The sequence below is a fragment of the Onthophagus taurus genome, unplaced genomic scaffold (assembly GCF_036711975.1).
Source record: "Onthophagus taurus isolate NC unplaced genomic scaffold, IU_Otau_3.0 ScKx7SY_12, whole genome shotgun sequence".
NCBI lineage: Eukaryota > Metazoa > Arthropoda > Insecta > Coleoptera > Scarabaeidae > Onthophagus > Onthophagus taurus.
In genome coordinates this window covers 1,213,971-1,241,641 of record NW_027248937.1, presented here as the reverse complement: position 1 = coordinate 1,241,641, position 27,671 = coordinate 1,213,971, and the positions used below count along the sequence as shown (strand labels likewise).

The 27,671-nt window shown below is 36.4% G+C and overlaps 3 protein-coding genes across 5 annotated transcripts; 1 reads left to right on the top strand and 2 right to left on the bottom strand.

The window, feature by feature from the left end:
- Positions 1–13,468: 13,468 nt before the first annotated feature.
- On the top strand, positions 13,469–17,374 carry LOC139432271 (uncharacterized). The gene is made up of 2 exons (XM_071200753.1): positions 13,469–14,100; positions 14,160–17,374. The coding sequence occupies exons 1-2, from the start codon at positions 13,542–13,544 to the stop codon at positions 17,372–17,374; spliced, it is 3,774 nt and encodes a 1,257-aa protein (XP_071056854.1). The 5' UTR covers positions 13,469–13,541.
- Positions 17,375–20,885: 3,511 nt separating this feature from the next.
- Positions 20,886–24,027, bottom strand: LOC139432259 (uncharacterized). 3 transcript variants are annotated; one of them, XM_071200738.1, is made up of 3 exons: positions 23,610–24,027; positions 23,469–23,549; positions 20,886–23,408 (listed from the first exon to the last, which is right to left on the bottom strand). In XM_071200738.1, exon 3 carries the CDS (start codon positions 23,271–23,273, stop codon positions 22,116–22,118), a length of 1,158 nt encoding a protein of 385 aa, XP_071056839.1. In that variant the 5' UTR covers positions 23,274–23,408; positions 23,469–23,549; positions 23,610–24,027; the 3' UTR covers positions 20,886–22,115. The 3 variants fall into 3 exon arrangements, with proteins under 3 accessions (XP_071056839.1, XP_071056838.1, XP_071056840.1); XM_071200737.1 differs by having other exon boundaries at positions 20,886–23,549; XM_071200739.1 differs by lacking the exon at positions 23,469–23,549.
- Positions 24,028–25,352: 1,325 nt separating this feature from the next.
- Positions 25,353–26,615, bottom strand: LOC139432270 (uncharacterized). Its single transcript, XM_071200752.1, has one exon. The coding sequence runs from the start codon at positions 26,613–26,615 to the stop codon at positions 25,353–25,355; it is 1,263 nt and encodes a 420-aa protein (XP_071056853.1).
- Positions 26,616–27,671: the final 1,056 nt, after the last annotated feature.

Sequence of the window (27,671 nt, the reverse complement as noted above, 5' to 3'; positions counted from 1 at the left end):
GGTCTGTAACATTTTTGCTCCCAGATGCATCAATATCGAGAATTTTTCAAAAATGTGGAAAATAGAAGAGTGTTGAAAAAAAACGGTATCGGAAGCAGAGTACAGAAAAACTTTTACTACAAAAGTTGTAGCAAATTGTACCCTTAACGCAATGGTCTGTAACATTTTTGCTCCCAGATGCATCAATGTCGAAAATTTTTCAAGAATGTTAAAAATAGAAGAGTGTTGAAAAAAAAACGGTATCGGAAGCATAGTACAGAAAAACTTTTACTACAAAAGTTGTAGCAAATTGTGCCCTTACGCAATGGTCTGTAACATTTTTGCTCCCAGAAGCATCAATATCGAGAATTTTTCAAAAATGTGGAAAATAGAAGAGTGTTGAAAAAAAACGGTATCGGAAGCAGAGTACAGAAAAACTTTTACTACAAAAGTTGTAGCAAATTGTACCCTTAACGCAATGGTCTGTAACATTTTTGCTCCCAGATGCATCAATATCGAGAATTTTTCAAAAATGTGGAAAATAGAAGAGTGTTGAAAAAAAACGGTATCGGAAGCAGAGTACAGAAAAACTTTTACTACAAAGGTTGTAGCAAATTGTACCCTTAACGCAATGGTCTGTAACATTTTTGCTCCCAGATGCATCAATATCGAGAATTTTTCAAAAATGTGGAAAATAGAAGAGTGTTGAAAAAAAACGGTATCGGAAGCAGAGTACAGAAAAACTTTTACTACAAAAGTAGTAGCAAATTGTACCCTTAACGCAATGGTCTGTAACATTTTTGCTCCCAGATGCATCAATATCGAGAATTTTTCAAAAATGTGGAAAATAGAAGAGTGTTGAAAAAAAACGGTATCGGAAGCAGAGTACAGAAAAACTTTTACTACAAAAGTAGTAGCAAATTGTACCCTTAACGCAATGGTCTGTAACATTTTTGCTCCCAGATGCATCAATATCGAGAATTTTTCAAAAATGTGGAAAATAGAAGAGTGTTGAAAAAAAACGGTATCGGAAGCAGAGTACAGAAAAACTTTTACTACAAAGGTTGTAGCAAATTGTACCCTTAACGCAATGGTCTGTAACATTTTTGCTCCCAGATGCATCAATATCGAGAATTTTTCAAAAATGTGGAAAATAGAAGAGTGTTGAAAAAAAACGGTATCGGAAGCAGAGTACAGAAAAACTTTTACTACAAAAGTTGTAGCAAATTGTACCCTTAACGCAATGGTCTGTAACATTTTTGCTCCCAGATGCATCAATGTCGAAAATTTTTCAAGAATGTTAAAAATAGAAGAGTGTTGAAAAAAAAACGGTATCGGAAGCATAGTACAGAAAAACTTTTACTACAAAAGTTGTAGCAAATTGTGCCCTTAACGCAATGGTTTGTAACATTTTTGCTCCCAGATGCATCAATGTCGAAAATTTTTCAAGAATGTTAAAAATAGAAGAGTGTTGAAAAAAAACGGTATCGGAAGCAGAGTACAGAAAAACTTTTACTACAAAAGTAGTAGCAAATTGTACCCTTAACGCAATGGTCTGTAACATTTTTGCTCCCAGATGCATCAATATCGAGAATTTTTCAAAAATGTGGAAAATAGAAGAGTGTTGAAAAAAAACGGTATCGGAAGCAGAGTACAGAAAAACTTTTACTACAAAGGTTGTAGCAAATTGTACCCTTAACGCAATGGTCTGTAACATTTTTGCTCCCAGATGCATCAATATCGAGAATTTTTCAAAAATGTGGAAAATAGAAGAGTGTTGAAAAAAAACGGTATCGGAAGCAGAGTACAGAAAAACTTTTACTACAAAAGTTGTAGCAAATTGTACCCTTAACGCAATGGTCTGTAACATTTTTGCTCCCAGATGCATCAATGTCGAAAATTTTTCAAGAATGTTAAAAATAGAAGAGTGTTGAAAAAAAAACGGTATCGGAAGCATAGTACAGAAAAACTTTTACTACAAAAGTTGTAGCAAATTGTGCCCTTACGCAATGGTCTGTAACATTTTTGCTCCCAGAAGCATCAATATCGAGAATTTTTCAAAAATGTGGAAAATAGAAGAGTGTTGAAAAAAAACGGTATCGGAAGCAGAGTACAGAAAAACTTTTACTACAAAAGTAGTAGCAAATTGTACCCTTAACGCAATGGTCTGTAACATTTTTGCTCCCAGATGCATCAATATCGAGAATTTTTCAAAAATGTGGAAAATAGAAGAGTGTTGAAAAAAAACGGTATCGGAAGCAGAGTACAGAAAAACTTTTACTACAAAGGTTGTAGCAAATTGTACCCTTAACGCAATGGTCTGTAACATTTTTGCTCCCAGATGCATCAATATCGAGAATTTTTCAAAAATGTGGAAAATAGAAGAGTGTTGAAAAAAAACGGTATCGGAAGCAGAGTACAGAAAAACTTTTACTACAAAGGTTGTAGCAAATTGTACCCTTAACGCAATGGTCTGTAGCATTTTTGCTCCCAGATGCATCAATATCGAGAATTTTTCAAAAATGTGGAAAATAGAAGAGTGTTGAAAAAAAACGGTATCGGAAGCAGAGTACAGAAAAACTTTTACTACAAAAGTTGTAGCAAATTGTACCCTTAACGCAATGGTCTGTAACATTTTTGCTCCCAAACGCATCAATGTCGAAAATTTTTCAAGAATGTTAAAAATAGAAGAGTGTTGAAAGAAAAACGGTATCGGAAGCATAGTACAGAAAAACTTTTACTACAAAAGTTGTAGCAAATTGTGCCCTTAACGCAATGGTTTGTAACATTTTTGCTCCCAGATGCATCAATGTCGAAAATTTTTCAAGAATGTTAAAAATAGAAGAGTGTTGAAAAAAAAACGGTATCGGAAGCATAGTACAGAAAAACTTTTACTACAAAAGTTGTAGCAAATTGTGCCCTTAACGCAATGGTTTGTAACATTTTTGCTCCCAGATGCATCAATGTCGAAAATTTTTCAAGAATGTTAAAAATAGAAGAGTGTTGAAAAAAAACGGTATCGGAAGCATAGTACAGAAAAACTTTTACTACAAAAGTTGTAGCAAATTGTGCCCTTAACGCAATGGTCTGTAACATTTTTGCTCCCAGATGCATCAATATCGAGAATTTTTCAAAAATGTGGAAAATAGAAGAGTGATGAAAAAAAACTGTATCGGAAGCAGAGTACAGAAAAACTTTTACTACAAAAGTTGTAGCAAATTGTACCCTTAATGCAATGGTCTGTAACATTTTTGCTCCCAGAATCATCAATATCGAGAATTTTTCAAAAATGTGGAAAATAGAAGAGTGTTGAAAAAAAACGGTATCGGAAGCAGAGTACAGAAAAACTTTTACTACAAAAGTTGTAGCAAATTGTACTCTTAACGCAATGGTCTGTAACATTTTTGCTCCCAGATGCATCAATGTCGAAAATTTTTCAAGAATGTTAAAAATAGAAGAGTGTTGAAAAAAAACGGTATCGGAAGCATAGTACAGAAAAACTTTTACTACAAAAGTTGTAGCAAATTGTGCCCTTACGCAATGGTCTGTAACATTTTTGCTCCCAGAAGCATCAATATCGAGAATTTTTCAAAAATGTGGAAAATAGAAGAGTGTTGAAAAAAAACGGTATCGGAAGCAGAGTACAGAAAAACTTTTACTACAAAAGTTGTAGCAAATTGTACCCTTAACGCAATGGTCTGTAACATTTTTGCTCCCAGATGCATCAATATCGAGAATTTTTCAAAAATGTGGAAAATAGAAGTGTTGAAAAAAAACGGTATCGGAAGCAGAGTACAGAAAAACTTTTACTACAAAAGTTGTAGCAAATTGTACCCTTAACGCAATGGTCTGTAACATTTTTGCTCCCAGATGCATCAATGTCGAAAATTTTTCAAGAATGTTAAAAATAGAAGAGTGTTGAAAAAAAACGGTATCGGAAGCAGAGTACAGAAAAACTTTTACTACAAAGGTTGTTGCAAATTGTACCCTTAACGCAATGGTCTGTAACATTTTTGCTCCCAGATGCATCAATATCGAGAATTTTTCAAAAATGTGGAAAATAGAAGAGTGTTGAAAAAAAACGGTATCGGAAGCAGAGTACAGAAAAACTTTTACTACAAAAGTAGTAGCAAATTGTACCCTTAACGCAATGGTCTGTAACATTTTTGCTCCCAGATGCATCAATATCGACAATTTTTCAAAAATGTGGAAAATAGAAGAGTGTTGAAAAAAAACGGTATCGGAAGCAGAGTACAGAAAAACTTTTACTACAAAAGTAGTAGCAAATTGTACCCTTAACGCAATGGTCTGTAACATTTTTGCTTCCAGATGCATCAATATCGAGAATTTTTCAAAAATGTGGAAAATAGAAGAGTGTTGAAAAAAAACGGTATCGGAAGCAGAGTACAGAAAAACTTTTACTACAAAAGTTGTAGCAAATTGTACCCTTAACGCAATGGTCTGTAACATTTTTGCTCCCAGATGCATCAATGTCGAAAATTTTTCAAGAATGTTAAAAATAGAAGAGTGTTGAAAAAAAAACGGTATCGGAAGCATAGTACAGAAAAACTTTTACTACAAAAGTTGTAGCAAATTGTGCCCTTAACGCAATGGTTTGTAACATTTTTGCTCCCAGATGCATCAATGTCGAAAATTTTTCAAGAATGTTAAAAATAGAAGAGTGTTGAAAAAAAACGGTATCGGAAGCAGAGTACAGAAAAACTTTTACTACAAAAGTAGTAGCAAATTGTACCCTTAACGCAATGGTCTGTAACATTATTGATCCCAGATGCATCAATATCGAGAATTTTTCAAAAATGTGGAAAATAGAAGAGTGTTGAAAAAAAACGGTATCGGAAGCAGAGTACAGAAAAACTTTTACTACAAAAGTTGTAGCAAATTGTACCCTTAACGCAATGGTCTGTAACATTTTTGCTCCCAAACGCATCAATGTCGAAAATTTTTCAAGAATGTTAAAAATAGAAGAGTGTTGAAAGAAAAACGGTATCGGAAGCATAGTACAGAAAAACTTTTACTACAAAAGTTGTAGCAAATTGTGCCCTTAACGCAATGGTTTGTAACATTTTTGCTCCCAGATGCATCAATGTCGAAAATTTTTCAAGAATGTTAAAAATAGAAGAGTGTTGAAAAAAAAACGGTATCGGAAGCATAGTACAGAAAAACTTTTACTACAAAAGTTGTAGCAAATTGTGCCCTTAACACAATGGTTTGTAACATTTTTGCTCCCAGATGCATCAATGTCGAAAATTTTTCAAGAATGTTAAAAATAGAAGAGTGTTGAAAAAAAACGGTATCGGAAGCATAGTACAGAAAAACTTTTACTACAAAAGTTGTAGCAAATTGTGCCCTTAACGCAATGGTCTGTAACATTTTTGCTCCCAGATGCATCAATATCGAGAATTTTTCAAAAATGTGGAAAATAGAAGAGTGATGAAAAAAAACTGTATCGGAAGCAGAGTACAGAAAAACTTTTACTACAAAAGTTGTAGCAAATTGTACCCTTAATGCAATGGTCTGTAACATTTTTGCTCCCAGATGCATCAATATCGAGAATTTTTCAAAAATGTGGAAAATAGAAGAGTGTTGAAAAAAAACGGTATCGGAAGCAGAGTACAGAAAAACTTTTACTACAAAAGTTGTAGCAAATTGTACCCTTAACGCAATGGTCTGTAACATTTTTGCTCCCAGATGCATCAATGTCGAAAATTTTTCAAGAATGTTAAAAATAGAAGAGTGTTGAAAAAAAACGGTATCGGAAGCATAGTACAGAAAAACTTTTACTACAAAAGTTGTAGCAAATTGTGCCCTTACGCAATGGTCTGTAACATTTTTGCTCCCAGAAGCATCAATATCGAGAATTTTTCAAAAATGTGGAAAATAGAAGAGTGTTGAAAAAAAACGGTATCGGAAGCAGAGTACAGAAAAACTTTTACTACAAAAGTTGTAGCAAATTGTACCCTTAACGCAATGGTCTGTAACATTTTTGCTCCCAGATGCATCAATATCGAGAATTTTTCAAAAATGTGGAAAATAGAAGAGTGTTGAAAAAAAACGGTATCGGAAGCAGAGTACAGAAAAACTTTTACTACAAAAGTAGTAGCAAATTGTACCCTTAACGCAATGGTCTGTAACATTTTTGCTCCCAGATGCATCAATATCGAGAATTTTTCAAAAATGTGGAAAATAGAAGAGTGTTGAAAAAAAACGGTATCGGAAGCAGAGTAGAGAAAAACTTTTACTACAAAAGTAGTAGCAAATTGTACCCTTAACGCAATGGTCTGTAACATTTTTGCTTCCAGATGCATCAATATCGAGAATTTTTCAAAAATGTGGAAAATAGAAGAGTGTTGAAAAAAAACGGTATCGGAAGCAGAGTACAGAAAAACTTTTACTACAAAAGTTGTAGCAAATTGTACCCTTAACGCAATGGTCTGTAACATTTTTGCTCCCAGATGCATCAATGTCGAAAATTTTTCAAGAATGTTAAAAATAGAAGAGTGTTGAAAAAAAAACGGTATCGGAAGCATAGTACAGAAAAACTTTTACTACAAAAGTTGTAGCAAATTGTGCCCTTAACGCAATGGTTTGTAACATTTTTGCTCCCAGATGCATCAATGTCGAAAATTTTTCAAGAATGTTAAAAATAGAAGAGTGTTGAAAAAAAACGGTATCGGAAGCAGAGTACAGAAAAACTTTTACTACAAAAGTAGTAGCAAATTGTACCCTTAACGCAATGGTCTGTAACATTTTTGATCCCAGATGCATCAATATCGAGAATTTTTCAAAAATGTGGAAAATAGAAGAGTGTTGAAAAAAAACGGTATCGGAAGCAGAGTACAGAAAAACTTTTACTACAAAAGTTGTAGCAAATTGTACCCTTAACGCAATGGTCTGTAACATTTTTGATCCCAGATGCATCAATATCGAGAATTTTTCAAAAATGTGGAAAATAGAAGAGTGTTGAAAAAAAACGGTATCGGAAGCAGAGTACAGAAAAACTTTTACTACAAAGGTTGTAGCAAATTGTACCCTTAACGCAATGGTCTGTAACATTTTTGCTCCCAGATGCATCAATATCGAGAATTTTTCAAAAATGTGGAAAATAGAAGTGTTGAAAAAAAACGGTATCGGAAGCAGAGTACAGAAAAACTTTTACTACAAAAGTTGTAGCAAATTGTACCCTTAACGCAATGGTCTGTAACATTTTTGCTCCCAGATGCATCAATGTCGAAAATTTTTCAAGAATGTTAAAAATAGAAGAGTGTTGAAAAAAAACGGTATCGGAAGCAGAGTACAGAAAAACTTTTACTACAAAGGTTGTAGCAAATTGTACCCTTAACGCAATGGTCTGTAACATTTTTGCTCCCAGATGCATCAATATCGAGAATTTTTCAAAAATGTGGAAAATAGAAGAGTGTTGAAAAAAAACGGTATCGGAAGCAGAGTACAGAAAAACTTTTACTACAAAAGTAGTAGCAAATTGTACCCTTAACGCAATGGTCTGTAACATTTTTGCTCTCAGATGCATCAATATCGAGAATTTTTCAAAAATGTGGAAAATAGAAGAGTGTTGAAAAAAAACGGTATCGGAAGCAGAGTACAGAAAAACTTTTACTACAAAAGTAGTAGCAAATTGTACCCTTAACGCAATGGTCTGTAACATTTTTGCTTCCAGATGCATCAATATCGAGAATTTTTCAAAAATGTGGAAAATAGAAGAGTGTTGAAAAAAAACGGTATCGGAAGCAGAGTACAGAAAAACTTTTACTACAAAAGTTGTAGCAAATTGTACCCTTAACGCAATGGTCTGTAACATTTTTGCTCCCAGATGCATCAATGTCGAAAATTTTTCAAGAATGTTAAAAATAGAAGAGTGTTGAAAAAAAAACGGTATCGGAAGCATAGTACAGAAAAACTTTTACTACAAAAGTTGTAGCAAATTGTGCCCTTAACGCAATGGTTTGTAACATTTTTGCTCCCAGATGCATCAATGTCGAAAATTTTTCAAGAATGTTAAAAATAGAAGAGTGTTGAAAAAAAACGGTATCGGAAGCAGAGTACAGAAAAACTTTTACTACAAAAGTAGTAGCAAATTGTACCCTTAACGCAATGGTCTGTAACATTTTTGATCCCAGATGCATCAATATCGAGAATTTTTCAAAAATGTGGAAAATAGAAGAGTGTTGAAAAAAAACGGTATCGGAAGCAGAGTACAGAAAAACTTTTACTACAAAGGTTGTAGCAAATTGTACCCTTAACGCAATGGTCTGTAACATTTTTGCTCCCAGATGCATCAATAACGAGAATTTTTCAAAAATGTGGAAAATAGAAGAGTGTTGAAAAAAAACGGTATCGGAAGCAGAGTACAGAAAAACTTTTACTACAAAAGTTGTAGCAAATTGTACCCTTAACGCAATGGTCTGTAACATTTTTGCTCCCAGATGCATCAATGTCGAAAATTTTTCAAGAATGTTAAAAATAGAAGAGTGTTGAAAAAAAAACGGTATCGGAAGCATAGTACAGAAAAACTTTTACTACAAAAGTTGTAGCAAATTGTGCCCTTACGCAATGGTCTGTAACATTTTTGCTCCCAGAAGCATCAATATCGAGAATTTTTCAAAAATGTGGAAAATAGAAGAGTGTTGAAAAAAAACGGTATCGGAAGCAGAGTACAGAAAAACTTTTACTACAAAAGTAGTAGCAAATTGTACCCTTAACGCAATGGTCTGTAACATTTTTGCTCCCAGATGCATCAATATCGAGAATTTTTCAAAAATGTGGAAAATAGAAGAGTGTTGAAAAAAAACGGTATCGGAAGCAGAGTACAGAAAAACTTTTACTACAAAGGTTGTAGCAAATTGTACCCTTAACGCAATGGTCTGTAACATTTTTGCTCCCAGATGCATCAATATCGAGAATTTTTCAAAAATGTGGAAAATAGAAGAGTGTTGAAAAAAAACGGTATCGGAAGCAGAGTACAGAAAAACTTTTACTACAAAGGTTGTAGCAAATTGTACCCTTAACGCAATGGTCTGTAACATTTTTGCTCCCAGATGCATCAATATCGAGAATTTTTCAAAAATGTGGAAAATAGAAGAGTGTTGAAAAAAAACGGTATCGGAAGCAGAGTACAGAAAAACTTTTACTACAAAAGTTGTAGCAAATTGTACCCTTAACGCAATGGTCTGTAACATTTTTGCTCCCAAATGCATCAATGTCGAAAATTTTTCAAGAATGTTAAAAATAGAAGAGTGTTGAAAGAAAAACGGTATCGGAAGCATAGTACAGAAAAACTTTTACTACAAAAGTTGTAGCAAATTGTGCCCTTAACGTAATGGTTTGTAACATTTTTGCTCCCAGATGCATCAATGTCGAAAATTTTTCAAGAATGTTAAAAATAGAAGAGTGTTGAAAAAAAAACGGTATCGGAAGCATAGTACAGAAAAACTTTTACTACAAAAGTTGTAGCAAATTGTGCCCTTAACGCAATGGTTTGTAACATTTTTGCTCCCAGATGCATCAATGTCGAAAATTTTTCAAGAATGTTAAAAATAGAAGAGTGTTGAAAAAAAACGGTATCGGAAGCATAGTACAGAAAAACTTTTTCTACAAAAGTTGTAGCAAATTGTGCCCTTAACGCAATGGTCTGTAACATTTTTGCTCCCAGATGCATCAATATCGAGAATTTTTCAAAAATGTGGAAAATAGAAGAGTGATGAAAAAAAACTGTATCGGAAGCAGAGTACAGAAAAACTTTTACTACAAAAGTTGTAGCAAATTGTACCCTTAATGCAATGGTCTGTAACATTTTTGCTCCCAGATGCATCAATATCGAGAATTTTTCAAAAATGTGGAAAATAGAAGAGTGTTGAAAAAAAACGGTATCGGAAGCAGAGTACAGAAAAACTTTTACTACAAAAGTTGTAGCAAATTGTACCCTTAACGCAATGGTCTGTAACATTTTTGCTCCCAGATGCATCAATGTCGAAAATTTTTCAAGAATGTTAAAAATAGAAGAGTGTTGAAAAAAAAACGGTATCGGAAGCATAGTACAGAAAAACTTTTACTACAAAAGTTGTAGCAAATTGTGCCCTTACGCAATGGTCTGTAACATTTTTGCTCCCAGAAGCATCAATATCGAGAATTTTTCAAAAATGTGGAAAATAGAAGAGTGTTGAAAAAAAACGGTATCGGAAGCAGAGTACAGAAAAACTTTTACTACAAAAGTTGTAGCAAATTGTACCCTTAACGCAATGGTCTGTAACATTTTTGCTCCCAGATGCATCAATATCGAGAATTTTTCAAAAATGTGGAAAATAGAAGTGTTGAAAATAAACGGTATCGGAAGCAGAGTACAGAAAAACTTTTACTACAAAAGTTGTAGCAAATTGTACCCTTAACGCAATGGTCTGTAACATTTTTGCTCCCAGATGCATCAATGTCGAAAATTTTTCAAGAATGTTAAAAATAGAAGAGTGTTGAAAAAAAACGGTATCGGAAGCAGAGTACAGAAAAACTTTTACTACAAAGGTTGTAGCAAATTGTACCCTTAACGCAATGGTCTGTAACATTTTTGCTCCCAGATGCATCAATATCGAGAATTTTTCAAAAATGTGGAAAATAGAAGAGTGTTGAAAAAAAACGGTATCGGAAGCAGAGTACAGAAAAACTTTTACTACAAAGGTTGTAGCAAATTGTACCCTTAACGCAATGGTCTGTAACATTTTTGCTCCCAGATGCATCAATATCGAGAATTTTTCAAAAATGTGGAAAATAGAAGAGTGTTGAAAAAAAACGGTATCGGAAGCAGAGTACAGAAAAACTTTTACTACAAAAGTTGTAGCAAATTGTACCCTTAACGCAATGGTCTGTAACATTTTTGCTCCCAAATGCATCAATGTCGAAAATTTTTCAAGAATGTTAAAAATAGAAGAGTGTTGAAAGAAAAACGGTATCGGAAGCATAGTACAGAAAAACTTTTACTACAAAAGTTGTAGCAAATTGTGCCCTTAACGCAATGGTTTGTAACATTTTTGCTCCCAGATGCATCAATGTCGAAAATTTTTCAAGAATGTTAAAAATAGAAGAGTGTTGAAAAAAAAACGGTATCGGAAGCATAGTACAGAAAAACTTTTACTACAAAAGTTGTAGCAAATTGTGCCCTTAACGCAATGGTTTGTAACATTTTTGCTCCCAGATGCATCAATGTCGAAAATTTTTCAAGAATGTTAAAAATAGAAGAGTGTTGAAAAAAAACGGTATCGGAAGCATAGTACAGAAAAACTTTTTCTACAAAAGTTGTAGCAAATTGTGCCCTTAACGCAATGGTCTGTAACATTTTTGCTCCCAGATGCATCAATATCGAGAATTTTTCAAAAATGTGGAAAATAGAAGAGTGATGAAAAAAAACTGTATCGGAAGCAGAGTACAGAAAAACTTTTACTACAAAAGTTGTAGCAAATTGTACCCTTAATGCAATGGTCTGTAACATTTTTGCTCCCAGATGCATCAATATCGAGAATTTTTCAAAAATGTGGAAAATAGAAGAGTGTTGAAAAAAAACGGTATCGGAAGCAGAGTACAGAAAAACTTTTACTACAAAAGTTGTAGCAAATTGTACCCTTAACGCAATGGTCTGTAACATTTTTGCTCCCAGATGCATCAATGTCGAAAATTTTTCAAGAATGTTAAAAATAGAAGAGTGTTGAAAAAAAAACGGTATCGGAAGCATAGTACAGAAAAACTTTTACTACAAAAGTTGTAGCAAATTGTGCCCTTACGCAATGGTCTGTAACATTTTTGCTCCCAGAAGCATCAATATCGAGAATTTTTCAAAAATGTGGAAAATAGAAGAGTGTTGAAAAAAAACGGTATCGGAAGCAGAGTACAGAAAAACTTTTACTACAAAAGTTGTAGCAAATTGTACCCTTAACGCAATGGTCTGTAACATTTTTGCTCCCAGATGCATCAATATCGAGAATTTTTCAAAAATGTGGAAAATAGAAGTGTTGAAAATAAACGGTATCGGAAGCAGAGTACAGAAAAACTTTTACTACAAAAGTTGTAGCAAATTGTACCCTTAACGCAATGGTCTGTAACATTTTTGCTCCCAGATGCATCAATGTCGAAAATTTTTCAAGAATGTTAAAAATAGAAGAGTGTTGAAAAAAAACGGTATCGGAAGCAGAGTACAGAAAAACTTTTACTACAAAGGTTGTAGCAAATTGTACCCTTAACGCAATGGTCTGTAACATTTTTGCTCCCAGATGCATCAATATCGAGAATTTTTCAAAAATGTGGAAAATAGAAGAGTGTTGAAAAAAAACGGTATCGGAAGCAGAGTACAGAAAAACTTTTACTACAAAAGTAGTAGCAAATTGTACCCTTAACGCAATGGTCTGTAACATTTTTGCTCCCAGATGCATCAATATCGAGAATTTTTCAAAAATGTGGAAAATAGAAGAGTGTTGAAAAAAAACGGTATCGGAAGCAGAGTACAGAAAAACTTTTACTACAAAAGTAGTAGCAAATTGTACCCTTAACGCAATGGTCTGTAACATTTTTGCTTCCAGATGCATCAATATCGAGAATTTTTCAAAAATGTGGAAAATAGAAGAGTGTTGAAAAAAAACGGTATCGGAAGCAGAGTACAGAAAAACTTTTACTACAAAAGTTGTAGCAAATTGTACCCTTAACGCAATGGTCTGTAACATTTTTGCTCCCAGATGCATCAATGTCGAAAATTTTTCAAGAATGTTAAAAATAGAAGAGTGTTGAAAAAAAAACGGTATCGGAAGCATAGTACAGAAAAACTTTTACTACAAAAGTTGTAGCAAATTGTGCCCTTAACGCAATGGTTTGTAACATTTTTGCTCCCAGATGCATCAATGTCGAAAATTTTTCAAGAATGTTAAAAATAGAAGAGTGTTGAAAAAAAACGGTATCGGAAGCAGAGTACAGAAAAACTTTTACTACAAAAGTAGTAGCAAATTGTACCCTTAACGCAATGGTCTGTAACATTTTTGCTCCCAGATGCATCAATATCGAGAATTTTTCAAAAATGTGGAAAATAGAAGAGTGTTGAAAAAAAACGGTATCGGAAGCAGAGTACAGAAAAACTTTTACTACAAAAGTAGTAGCAAATTGTACCCTCAAGCCAAGGTCACGTTGAGTGACCATGACCTTGACCTTGCCCTGAGGTTCTGGGAGGAGGTTCCAGAATCGGCTATTGCAAAGGGGGTCGTTGACCAGTAACCTTGACCTAAACAATGACCTTTACTTTGAGCTCACCTCAGGTCAAGATCACGTTTAGTGACCATGACCTTGATCAGTAACCTTGACCTGAACAATGACCTTTACTTTGACCTCAACGGAGACCTTGAAGTCAACCTTAATTGTGACCATGACATTGACCTTGTACGTGACCTGAAATGAAGGTTACACGACGTGAGTTCATTGAAAACCCCACTTCGGAGGAGGTATGCTTTAAATAGCAGATAGAAAATCGTGTTCAACAGTATTGAAGTAAGAGTGTTGTGAACATGTTGACCTGCGACGTGTGTTACAAAGAGTTTACTAGACCAGATAATCTTGTGAGACATCAACGCACAGCATGTATTGGGAAACGTCGAAAGGTGGAAGAGGATCAACAAGGAGATGTTATAGTGTGTGAAATATGTGATGAACACGTAACCAGACAATGTTATTCCTCACATCTGCGCAGCAACAAACATAAACAGAAAGCCTTCGTAATAATAGATGATGGTGTAGAAAAAATAGATTCGATATTTGGAGATAAAATATGTAGTTTTAGAGTGAGCGATCATGAACGGAAGTACGTAGACATGAAGGAATTCAGTAACCGAATTAGAGAAAAAGTTATCAGTTTGATACAGTCCGTGAGGAATGTAAATGGTAGTTTAAAAGTGAATACGGAAATTTTTGGATTGTATTTCATAAATACGAAGGAAGAAGTGGAAATCAAATCATTCAACACAAAAAATAAAATTATAACAGTAGCCGTAGACTTGTACCAAACATACGAGGACTTTATGGACGAGATTATGGTGAAAATGTCGGAATTCCAAGAACGGGACTCAGGTAAGAGTATAAGAATAGAAAAGTAGTAAAATGCGAAACTAAAGGCGTTAATACTGCAGGTTGGACCTTGTTGGAAATATTATATCTTGAAGTGAACTGTAACAAGTTTAATCCTACAAGAGCATCGAGCTACATCGACTTACCGACATCCATAAAAGGGAAGAGAGCGGTAATAAACGTGCAAAATAACGATAATAAGTGCTTTGCTTGGGCACTGATATCCGCGCTGTACCAACCCACAGGTTTACCGCAAAGAATATCATCATACCCAGATTATAGGGAAACAGAATTAAAGTTTGACTGCGTAACATTCCCAGTACCCATCAGAGACATACCAAAATTTGAGGAAGAAAATAACATTTCAATTAACGTCTATGGTATAAATTCTTGGTATAATGGAGAGAAAATGGTAGATGATATTGTAACTGTATGTATATGTAAACAGAAACGGGAGCGACATGTAAACTTATTAGTAGTCAGCGACAATTTCGGGAATAACCACTATTGTTGGATAAAAAACTTATCTCGACTGATAAATACACAATCATCGACTCATGAACATCAAAGATATATTTGTGAGGGTTGTTTGCAATACTTTTCAACTGAAGACAAGTTGGTACGACATCAGATGGATGACTGTAAAAAAGTGAAAGCAACAGTACCAAGCGAACAAATAAAAGTGAATAAGTTCGGACATCTAGAAAAGGAAAATGTTTTACAATTTGAAGGATTTGAAAAAAAAATGAAAGTTCCGTTTGTGGTGTACGCCGATTTCGAGGCGATTCTGAAACCCTTAACGCCCGAAGAAGGAAAAGTTTACGATGATAATAAACCATATACGGCCCGATGTTTTGAACACGAACCATACGCGTTTGCGTACTACATTAAGTGTGCTTACGATGATAACTTATCGAAATTCCGAATATACCGAGGGCGAAACGCTGCTCTGGAATTTATTATAAGATTGGAGAAGGATGTAATAGAGATCTATAAACAACATTTGAGGCAAACAAAGGATATGATACCGCTAAGCTGTCTGGACCAATTTGTACATGAACTGAGTTCCGTATGTCACATTTGTGATAAACCAATAAACAAAGAAGAGAAAGTGTGTGATCACGATCACTTGACAGGATTGTATAGGGGTCCTGCGCATTCCGTCTGCAATATAAATTATAAATTACCGATGTTTATCCCTGTGTTTTTCCACAACCTGTCGAATTACGATGCCCACATGTTTGTGAAAAGTATTGCCCTAAACAAGGAGGAAGTAGAGGTGATAGCACAAAACAAAGAAAAATATATTTCTTTTTCCAAAAAAATAGTTGTCGGAGAAACAACCGATAACAAGGGAAAGAAACGCAAAGTGTTTATGAAAATAAGATTCGTCGACTCGTTTAGATTTATGGCGAGTTCTTTGGAAAAGTTGGTTTCATATTTGGATGATAAGGATTGTGTGGAAGTGAAAAAAAAATTCAAAGACTCTGAAGAATTTAGATTGATGCGCCAGAAAGGTGTATTTCCATATTCGTTCGTAGATTCGTTTGAAAAGTTGGAGTATAGTAAATTGCCTGATCATACACAGTTTTACGACATATTGAGTTCAAGTAATATTTCAAAGGAACAATACTCTAGAGCACAGACTGTATGGAATAAATTTAAGTGTACAACGTTGGGAGAATACAGTGACCTGTATTTGACGTCAGATGTGTTAATGTTGACTGACGTCTTTGAAAATTTCAGGACAATATCTTTGGAGAATTACAATCTGGATCCTTGCCATTATTATACTGCGCCCGGGTTTGGGTGGGATGCTCTGTTAAAAATGACAGGTGTAAAATTAGAATTGTTATCAGACATTGACATGTTACACTTTTTTAAGAAAGGAATTAGAGGCGGTCTCTGTATGTGTGTAAAACGATCGGCAATAGCAAACAACAAGTTCCTTGACGATTTTAACCCGGAAAAACCATCATCATATATTCTATACTTGGACGCTACCAATTTGTATGGGTATGCAATGAGTTGTAAATTACCAACAGGCGGTTTTCGATGGTTGTCGAACCAAGAAATAGCAGATATAGATGTGGAGTGTTTAGATGATGAACACCTTGGTTATGTCTTTGAAGTGGATTTGGAGTATCCCGAAAGGTTACACAACCAGCATGATGATCTACCGTTTTGTCCCGAAAACATAATCGCTCCCGGATCGAAGCATCCTAAGTTGATTGCGAACTTACAAAATAAATCGAAATACATAATTCACTATGTAAACCTACGTGAATGTGTGAAAAAAGGTCTTAAGCTAACCAAAATACACCGTGCATTGCAATTTCAACAATCGCCGTGGATGAAACCATATATCGATTTTAACTCTGAGAAACGAATGAATGCTACGAATGAATTTGGGAAAAATCATTATAAACAAATGAATAATATCGTGTATGGGAAAACGATGGAAAATGTTGAAAATAGAGTCGATATACGATTAGTGTCACATTGGGAGAATCGTTACAGGAGACCCGGTGCAGAAGCTCTTATCGCAAAGCCGACTTTCAAGTCATCGAAAATTTTCTGCCATAATTTGGCAGCCATTGAAATGCAGAAGGTGGAGGTCAAATATAACAAACCTCTGTATGTAGGGTTTAGCGTACTGGAATTGTCGAAAGCGGTCATTTATAACTTTTTTTATAATTTTTTAAAAGAGAAATATGGTGAAAACGTATTATTGTTATATACAGATACGGATTCGTTAATTCTCGAAATATTTACTGAGAATGTATACCAGGATATCAAAGAAAATATAGAGATGTTCGATACCTCTAATTACAAGTTAAACAACAGACATAATATTCCTCCAGGGCCGCCGATAGTTGGAAAAATGAAAGATGAGTACCCAAATACGATATTAACATCGTTTTATGGTACAGGAGCTAAAGCTTATTGTATTAACACTTTGGAAGGAGTTGTCAAGCGTGCCAAGGGTGTGAAAAAGTATGTTATCGATAAAAACTTAAGTGTTTCAGAATATAAACGGATTATCGAAGATGGAGGTTCTGTGCGAAAAAAGATGTATGTCTTTCGCTCCTCCTATCACACGATGTATACAGAACTAAAGAATAAAGTGGCGCTCTCTGCACATGACGATAAACGTTACGTGATGGAGGATGGATGTCATACGTTAGCTTGGGGAAACTATCTTATTGAAGATCTACGCAGGGAAGATCTTTTGGACAACTTATTGGAGTTGTTAAACGTAAACATGTATGGCTAGTTAAATTGCGATCAGTTAATTTGTAAAAAAAAAAAAATACTTGCTTGTATCACAAAACTTGTATATAAAGTAGAAAGTAGGTTGTTAAAAAGGTTACTTGAAATAAAATCAACGAAATTAAAAAAAAAGTTTTTTATTTTCTTAGTGTAAAAATTATAATACATCCTTTTTTGCAATCCAAGAATTATGAGAGCTATCCATTCCCAACCATTTCACTCGGACTTTATTTCCTTTTCGACGAAGAACTTTTTCAATTAAAAATACATCCGGGTGTTTCACACGTTGTAATTCTTCGTCGTAAAATGCTCCAAGAATGGGTTCTCCTCTACCATCTTTAATAAGGTAAGTCCTGGGATTGGTATTTTGAACTGTCGCTATGGTGAAAATTTCATTGGACCAAGTTGGTTGGTAACCTTTAGCAAAAGCGTGTCTGTACTTGCTAATTCGCACGTGTTCCCCCACATTAAATTTATGGTGGTTGGGGTCGACAACTTTAATGGAATTGTATACAGTATTTAACAGAGCAGATTCATTTCGTCGATTAACAGCTGAAGGTTTCATGTGAATGGTGCGATGTATTGTGTTGTTGTAAGATTTTAGTAATTTGGGTAGTAAGTCTAACCAGCGATAATTTCCTTGCATACTAAATTCTTTCCACATTTTATTTTTTAGGGTTCTATTAAACCGTTCGATAATCGAGCTTTTTAAAGTGGAATAGGTGCTGTAATGATTAATGTTAAGTTGTTCCATTAATTTTTGAAAATCGCTATTGTAAAACTCTTTCCCATTATCGGTTTGTAAGTTGCTCGGAGTAATATTCTTTTTACTATGCAAAATGTCCTTCATAGCTTGAGTAACCTCTTTCCCAGTTTTGGTTTTGAGTGGTAAGGCCCATGCGTATTTTGAAAAAGCGTTGATAACAGTCAGTATATACTTGTAACCTTTATTGACCGACGCATATGGGATCATTTCAACCAAATCAGCTTGATAAAGATCCAATAGTCCGTGAAGCAGAACGCGGCGTCGCCGATAATGTCGTCTCGCAGGTGCATGTAGTTCGTTAACGAGATCTCGCTTAACACTAACCATTACTCTACAACCCCTTCAATCAACAACTCTACAAGAAAAGGTAGTCCTCCTATCGGTGCATTATTTTTACACTTAATGGTATCTCCGCGTTTGAGTTGGACTCCCTGGAGCGACTTAATAACGATATCGTTAACAAGTAACTGAACATGAGCGGACTTTACAACATCTTTTATCATACCTTCGTAGAAAGAATTGATGTAATCCGTAATTCCACTTTTGTTTGTGATTTTATAAAGTTTTGTTTTTGGATCAACATCTCCATCACCACGTAAAGTTAAAATAAATGTTGATGAAGGTTGTAGAACTTCGGATCTTGCTATGTGGTTCTGTATAACATGGTGGTGAACATGCTTACCAAATTTATCGATAGATGTAGAACCATGTTCACCAAAACGGTTTAAAGGCATATTGGCTTCTGAAGCGTCACAGAAACAGAAAAAAGTTTATATACCCTTAACGAATGACTTGCGCTTCCCGTAATTCCTCTATGAGGGATATAATTTCGTTATGATGAGCAGTATGACCTGCTGCTTCGGAAGCAAGTAGTAAACGCAACCGATCAACTAATTCGTTCACGTCGTCCCAGTATTCGTACTCTTTAATTGCAGCAGGTACTAACAACTTATTTAAGTGACCTGATCCAGTTTTAGGTTTTGGCCAATATCGAGCCCAGTACACATTTGGTCTTTGACCCAAGGAAATTGGTTTGATTATGTTCACAAACTTTTCATTTTCATCATCAGTTATGATACTTTTTGAAGCGTCATAATCTCTTTTATGTACATTCGAACGTTGTAAGATATCTTTGTAATTTCTCGCATCTGGTAAAGTAAATTTACCCGGTTTATTTTTGAATAACAACTCGTATAACCCCGGTGTTCCTGTATAAGTAAATTCACCCACCAAAATGTTTTTCCCGTCAAACGTTATTGGTTGATTTGCGATATACAATCCATCGGTAAGTGCACGAACACCGTAAGTTTGATCGAACTCGTTATTTACATCTACTGTTAAACCCGTAACATAGGTACGTGGTAAGGGGTCCAGCTGCCCTAAAGCTTCTCTAATAACTGTCTGTTCCATCATTCCCTCCATATTCTCTTTCATGCGCGCCAACTGCTCCCTAGCGTCCCGCTCGTAGACATCTAAAGATGTGTCTGACTCACGAACAGAAACCTCAGGTGTAGTATCTCGACCCTCGAACACCTCTTCGTCGCTGAGAAATTGCGGACTCCGTGCGAGTTCCGGTGAAACATCCATGCTAGCTCCCGGTTTAATGGGTGTTGACGTAACTCTACGTTTAGGTTTCACTCTAGGAGTTTCCAGTTTAAGTCCTTTAGAAGGTTTCTGCAAGTCAGCCAGTAAGGCTGAGATATCTGGTGACTGCTCCTTTTTCGGGGTAAATAAATCACGTTTTATCCCGAATTTATTGTCGAGCGCTAATAAATTGACAGTTTGTAATTTTTTGGAAATATCTGTCAGAGGTTCTTTCAGTGGAGCGAGTTGAGCTTCGGCAATGGACTGCTTCTGTTTTATATCTCCTTTCAAAGTGCGTATTTTATGTTTAACATCTTCTCGCGCAGCTATTAACTGTTGTGCAACATTACGATTCATAGTTCAACGTGATAGTGTAATGATCGCACAGAGACTGAGCATGCAGTCGTAAAGTCAATGGTTTTACAGTATAATGTACTCATCGAAACCTTTCCGATAGCGTCCGTTATTTTTATCGCAATCTAAATCAATAACTAATATACCGTGCGGTGTATCCCAACAAGTTCGACAAATTCTGACAAAATCATCCCACGTAATGTCCCCTAGCAAATGATCGTTGTAAATATGTTTCAAGTTAGTGAGATCTTGTTTAAATAAAACTAAAAGGTTGCAATTGTCACGTAAAAGCTGCTTGGAAATGGCGCTATAACTTTGAGCGAGTAAAAAAGTATCAACGTTTCTATGACGACCGTATGAAAAATATTCCTTGATAATCTGTTGCTCTGTAGGAGCAATATCATCAAAAATAATAATTGAATATTCTTTCACCTTTGACGGTGGTAGAAATCGTCCGACATCTGAGTATTCATAATAGCCGCAAGAGCGGATAGGTTTAAGTAATTGTCGTAGAAATTCGTATTTGATTTGGTAGAGTGAATTAGAGCACAAATATACATTCAAAAAGCGCAACCCGTTGAGAGCTGTCAATAAAGTTAACATTACGTTTGTTTTTCCGGCACCCGAAGAACCAATTATCAAACCACGTTTACATTCCCCACCAAATAATTCGCTATGTCGTTTAAATTTATTTGCAGCGAAGTCGTTATGAAGATTACAGATTGGTAGTGTTAAAGGTTGGCTAACAAACTTAACGTCTTCAACCATGCTGACGGGTGATACTTGAACGGGAGATTAACAAGAAATGAAGTCGTAGTAGAAAACAATGTTTATTTTATCATAAAATGTAGCATACAAAAAATTTCAGCAGATTATTTATTATCATTGTTTCAAAATAATGGTTTACAACACTTTAACTATATAAACTGTTAACATTGAGTTTGAAAGTTATTTAAAGCGTGCGTAATATTACACAATATTTATTTTACAATAAGACGTGGTATACATAAATTTACAAAATTATTTATTATCATGATTTCAAAAGTATCTGTATGGTTGATGTAGTAGAACCACCAGTGGGTTATTCACATACAGATGTTATGTGATTAAACAAAATAAAGCAGTGTAAGTCACAGTACAATTTACACTACTTAGTATTAAATTAACAATAAGTAGATACGGTAAATATTCAAATAAGTAATTAATAATACATATTAACAAAAGCATGGGAGCGGTAACAATAAGTAGATACGGTAAATATTCAAATAAATAATTAATAATACATATAAACAAAAGCATGGGAGCGGAAAAGGTGAAAAGGAAGCGAACTTGTTGTCATATCATCAATTCGAACGATTTTCAGTATCATACAAGGATGGTGTACAAATTTGAAAAAACCACCTACAACATATTAGTTGCTGAGACATCCCTCCGACAATTCCTCAGTACTTTGATCCTCCTCAAGTTGTGGTTTAAAACAGACTCGAAACAAAGACACACGACAACACATCGCACACCAATATTTTTTATTTAAAATAATAGTCTGCAATCGTTCAGAAGATGCATACTTTATTTTCGAGCGCAATTTCACACGACAATCCAGTTGTAAAACGTTCGTTATACTAATATGGTGTAGGCGGCGTCGACAACGATAGCAAAGGTTGCCCAAATGTGATTCATAAAAAACATACCTTGCTTGATACTGAAGACCCACTCCGAAAGTTGAACTCCAATCAACCGGAGAACCGTGGAACAACTTATGTACGGTGCCTTGCGACATTTTCTTTCCAAAGCGTTCCACGGTGGGGAAGCAAACCTCCCCAAGATTGATTCGATCGCCCTTTCGGGATATTCGACGCCAGAAGCATATGTCCCAGCTGTACATTACGTTTAGTAGTAGAGTCTTTGGTAAAACATCTACTAACCGCAACGTACGGTCTTTACGGGAAATCGTCGAATTAACGCTCTCCATAGCCAACTCCTGCAACGTTAACACTGCAAGAGACAAAAAAACTGAACGAGCTTCAAAAAAAAAACGCTATTAACCGTTGTCAGGCAGCAGCCTGAGAAGGGACTTATACAGGTTAATTTTGGTGTTGTACATGTTAAGGATGTTTGAAGAAGCAGCAAAGCAGACGGTGGGATTCTGGTTTACTGCATTCAACGCGTTCACGAAGTGGCGCTTATGATGTTCCAAAGTCGTCACTTTGGTTTGCAATTGAGGTTTCAAGCCCAAGATGAAAAAATCCTCTTGGGACAAAAGACTGCTTGCCAAGTTGGTTGTTGAATGCAGAAACGCATCAACCCATGGGTCGGGATGTGCGGTATTTACAGCTGGAAGATTTTGCCTCTGCGGGATAGTAGGGATAGGTAAAGGTGGTGGGAACACCACATTTTGTGGTGGGATAGTTGTGATAGTTGGCGGGCTGTCACGGATGTCGATGGTCACCTCTGGTGGAGATGTAACCACCGTTGCAGGTCTGGTTACTGTAGCGAGTGTAGGTACTCTTCGTGTGTTACGGGGAGGTTTGGCTAATGCGTTTCGCAGCAATCTACAGGAGTCTTGTGAAGCAGGAGAAGGGTTTGGGCGGGTAGTTTGTTTCACGCAACCCCTTGACAACAAGTTGACGCGTTTTTTTATACGGCGGGATGTGTACCGTATGGGTCCACTCGAGAAGACAGGCGAAACACATATCCTATCGGAGGGTTGGGATACGTCTTCCGTCGCTGGTACAGACGGTGCCGCAAGCACCTGGTTTTCAGCAGGTGCTTGACTTGTGACATCCGTATGTACAATATCTGGAAGTGGTTGTACCACGTCGGCCTGATTGGTAGCAGGTTCAGGTGGCACAACAACTTCCTGATATGTTCCTTCTTCTCGTATCTCCATACTGATGCGAGTTAAGCCGTAGGACGACAAGGTTGGACTGGTGGTAACAATCGCACCATTGTCGTTCCCTGGCTGTGACCGGAGCTCATTCATTATTTGCTCGTACAGTGGTGGGTCTGTAGTGAAATCCTGCATGGTACGACTCAAACCGTCAAAGTTGCCGCTGCAATATAATGGTAACGACGGTAGGCTTGACTCAACAACATTCGTACTGTCGTTATTGCGTGGCAGCACGGCAACCAGTGGGTCGGTCATACCATCGGTATTATCGCTTGCACGAGCGTGGCTGTTACCAATTAAGTGAAGCATAATGGGAAAGACTTCAAGGAATCAAAAGGGTTACAAAAAATTTGGATTATTTTATTAAAATTATACGTTCGCTCACGTCTGACAAGTTTGCAATCCGCTGAAGAACCACTTTTCTCAGCGTATAACAATTAATGTCTGAAATCATCACAAACATACATGAAGAAAACCGATAAAAATTGTATTGATGTAACTTACTTTTCAAATGGTTTTCTATCACGTCTGACAGGTTTGCAATGCGCTGAAGAACCACTTTTCTCAGCGTATAACAATTAATACCTGAAATCATCACAAACATACATGAAGAAAACCGATAAAAATTGTATTGATGTAACTTACTTTTCAAATGGTTTTCTAGCAGAAGGCGATTTCTTCGTGGTCGGAAAAACACAGTTTTTAACAAAATCTGTTATTATTGTAAACACACTTTTTAAGGAATTATCGTCTTTTGTACACTACTATATCACTCAGCGACTGCTGTACACGGAGTGAGGAGTAACCCACTTTCCACTACCTTTAAGTACGGGTTAGTGAACAGGTATTTGTCCGGTCAACTGTCTGGGAATGCGAGGTCGTTTAGGTCTTCTCCTTGTTATCGCCTGTGACTGAAGGGGAGGTCATACTGTCTGGGAATGCGAGGTTGTCCAGGTTTTCTCCTTGTTATCGCCTGTGGCCCAAGGGGAGGTCATACTGTCTGAGAATGCGAGGTCGTTCGGACCTTATCTTCGCCCGTGACTCAAGGGGGGTTACAATCCCCCCTCCCCCCTCCCCCTCCCCTCCCCCTCCCCTGCCCCACCCCTGCCCCACCCCCCCGCGCGGGCGGTCGCGCGAAGCGCGGTACGGAGCGGAGCGAAGCGGAGCGTAGTTGAGCCCGCGCGGGGGGGTGGGGCAGGGGTGGGGCAGGGGAGGGGGAGGGGAGGGGGGAGGGGGGAGGGGGGAGGGGGGAGGGGAGGTGAAGAGGTTTCTTTAAATAAAACTCATCAATATGGATAAAAAAATAACATTTATTTCTTTTCTAACGTACATTTAATACAATGCATTTTAGGTGGTGGTGGTCCATCGAAATGAGTTTCCGCACAATCATTATTATAATGTTCAAGACACGGTAACTTCATTTGTAACATTTTCGATTGCTGGTAGGCGAACGGTAGTTGGGTCCAAATTCTTCGTAATTCCATAGATGGTACTTTATCGAAATAATACTGTGTTGGTAAATATTTTAAATCACGAGCTGGAATGTTCGCAAATGAGGCATCTTGTTCATATTTTTTCATTACGCTGTACACTTTCTTGGCAGATGTAAGTGGCCAACACCCAAACACAGTGAACACTTGTTCCATCGCAACCAGCTCTTAACTATCCCCCATTACGACTTGTCTCTGCTTTATAGTCACCGACTGTCTTTCGCATCCTTGTTTTGCACCCCCTCTTCGACAACTTCTTGTAAGTGGCGTACATTGGAAAGAGCGCACATACTTCTTCGTCGCGAGTGAAAAGCACAGCTCGGTATACCCATCTCAAGTTTATAGATACTACCTTCCAACGCAAATATCGGCGCGGAAATAATATGTCTTAAAAATTTAATTTTTTCAGGTCCTTTAACATACACTTTCTTGACATTCCGACACAGATATTTGACTATGGCGTCGAATTCCATTGGATGGATAAAACCAACTTTCCAGTCGATGCAATGATGATGTGTCATTAACCAGTTTGCAGTATTCCTATATTTAGATGGTAATGAAGCTATACTGCTACTCGGTTGAAAAACGTGGTGGGTTATGCATTTGTTACTATCACATGATGCTAATTCTTTAGGTACGAACTGATCTTCGTTGACCATGAAACCTTGTATATCGAGAATTATGTATTGAGTTTTATTTGAATACATCTTGCTTCCGTACATCAACACGATTATCCATACTATGCAGCCGTAGAAATCTGTCGCACAACTTATACTCTACGACTTTTTTTTTGTTTACGCTGAATATAGAAGTCTCACATTTCGGATGATGAGCTACGGGTGCGATGCGGCTCAGGATCCGATCCAACTACACACTACCAACCCTTCTTTCCCCATACTCAAGTCATTTGTTTGACGATTTTTGTTAGTGGAGAATATTGAAACGCCTTATCATGTAAAACTAAACAGTATGCTGTGGTACCATCAGGAATCGGATTTTTTGTCGTAAATTCTATCCGTATTTCTACCCCACTTTTGTGTAGCGCTTCTGCTTGATATGTACAATCAATTCCAATCAGTGGATAATTTTCAATAAATTGTTTCGGAGTGAGTAATGGTTCTCCTTCCTTCCCATAGTAGGACTTTTGAAAGCGTGTATACATGTCATATAACACTGCGACACGATTACTATCAAAGTCCACGTTCAGATTATCGTATGGGTAGCGTTCACCGTTTAGGAATACCGTCAAATTGGTGAGTTTTACATTATCAAAGGTTGCCATGTTCGCCAACTGTTTTCCTTTCTTCTTTGTTTGAAACCCAATTATTATAAATCTAGGTGTTTCCAACTGCGGAGCTGTTTTCACAGCCCATGAATGCTTTGTTGTTTGAGGTAAAGAAGGATATTCATGTACTTCCCAACTGCGAAAAGGTATTTGCAGATCAATATTTCGTCCTGCTATTTTTGTTAGAGCTAATTGTTCTCGTAAGCCTACGGCTAGATGGGGCATTCTCCACACAACTTTATCGATTTTTAACTGTAACGGTTCTTCTACCGTATTCACAAGCACATCATTATCATCATTATTACGAATTAACACTAGCTCTTGTCTCACATTCATCACAATTGTTTTAAAATCTTCAGCAAACCCTATTAATGTCTTTAGCGGTACACTCAATCCAAAATTTCCATTTTTATCCATTATTGCATCCGTTACAGGGGATGTTGGGACCACTTGACCTAGCAGATCCTCGCCCATGTTCCAACCTGCGTTCGCCAACTTTATTATATCGTGAGGGGTATACGAAAAGTATCCTTTCATACATGATGTTAACCCCACGTTTCTCACTCCATCTATTTGAACACCATTTATAAGATAGCGAATATCACTGAACATAAACGCTACAGGATTATTTATCAATTTTGCAGTTGCACTAGCATCTTTTGTTGCTTTACCACTCGCATCCAGTTTACGTACGCTCCCTTCCACATACAAAAAACTTTCATGAGGCAATGTGTAATTGTCTATTTCGGGTATGCCTATACGAATTTCATCATTGTTACCGAAGCTAGTAGAACCAAACGGTTGATGGGAATGATATTCGTAACTTACAATCGAGTTATCTACTTTTATTTTCTCCGTGACGTTTAAGGACTCCATTTATAGTAGTTGAAAACCTAAGTTGCTTAAATACTGACGATTGACGCGTGTTAACTGGGTAGTTGATTTTCGCTTACTGTTAGGTTTTACATCCTTTCGTACCGTTTTATACATTACTCTATCACCCAGATTTTCCTGTGCTTTTCTTCGAACGTCGTACACTATACCCATATTAAATACCCTACTACTCACACCGATTTCAAGTGCACTCTCACGGTCACTTCTTCGTCTCTGAAGTTTACCAACTGACCGTCCTGATCAAGTATGCGTACTATTAATGTACTAATCACGTTCGTTGTAACAGGTAAGTAAATCGGTTGTTGCGGAGCTTCTATTATTTTAAAACCAGCCGGTACGTTCGGGAAGAAATGATACAACACGTGCATGGGTTGTCCATTCGTATACGATCCGGAGCTCAAATTACAATAAATTTGTAATGCATTCGTTTTATTTATATTCACGATATGATCCGATTCTGTTATCGTGTTTTTAGGTATAACTTTAGGGTTAAAACCAAGTAAGGAACCGATTGAATTATCGCTAGCAAAATTTATTCGCCGGTTTGTTTTTATCTCAGCACGTTGCGTATTATTATTACCTCTTATGCGTATCTGTGTACCCGGTGTAGTCACGCTGAGAATATTCCTCGCTGTTAATGTTTTTTTAACGTATTCGTTAATATCGTTAATATCGTATGTTCCTAGCGGTATTTCAATATTCTCTGTAAAATTTCCCATATGATCTTCATATTGTAAAATATTGTTTGTTGAATCGATATTAGGTAACGTATTGAACGTTTCGAAATTTAAAAGAGCTAACTCGTATGTACCGAGTTCATTCAAATAAATCGGTGGGTTAAAGTTACAAGACAACTCCGACCCCCTTCCGGTGAGCGTAAATGTATAACTTGTATGTATTGTATCTTGTTCCATTGTTGTTCTCAAGACTAATCTTACACGGATACTTCCTTGGTATTTAAACTATCTAAGAAATGCAGACACAATTGTCCACAATTTGTTTGATCTTCTTTTTGATATCGTCGATAATTATACCTCA

Excerpts from the sequence above, each read along its gene's own strand:
- LOC139432270 (XM_071200752.1), bottom strand. The coding sequence starts at position 26,615 with ATGGAGTCCTTAAACGTCACGGAGAAAATAAAAGTAGATAACTCGATT.
- LOC139432259 (XM_071200737.1), bottom strand. The coding sequence starts at position 23,273 with ATGCTTCACTTAATTGGTAACAGCCACGCTCGTGCAAGCGATAATACC.
- LOC139432271 (XM_071200753.1), top strand. The coding sequence starts at position 13,542 with ATGTTGACCTGCGACGTGTGTTACAAAGAGTTTACTAGACCAGATAAT. Across the intron at positions 14,101-14,159 it reads ATTCCAAGAACGGGACTCAG|GTTGGACCTTGTTGGAAATA; the intron begins GTAAGAGTATAA and ends TTAATACTGCAG.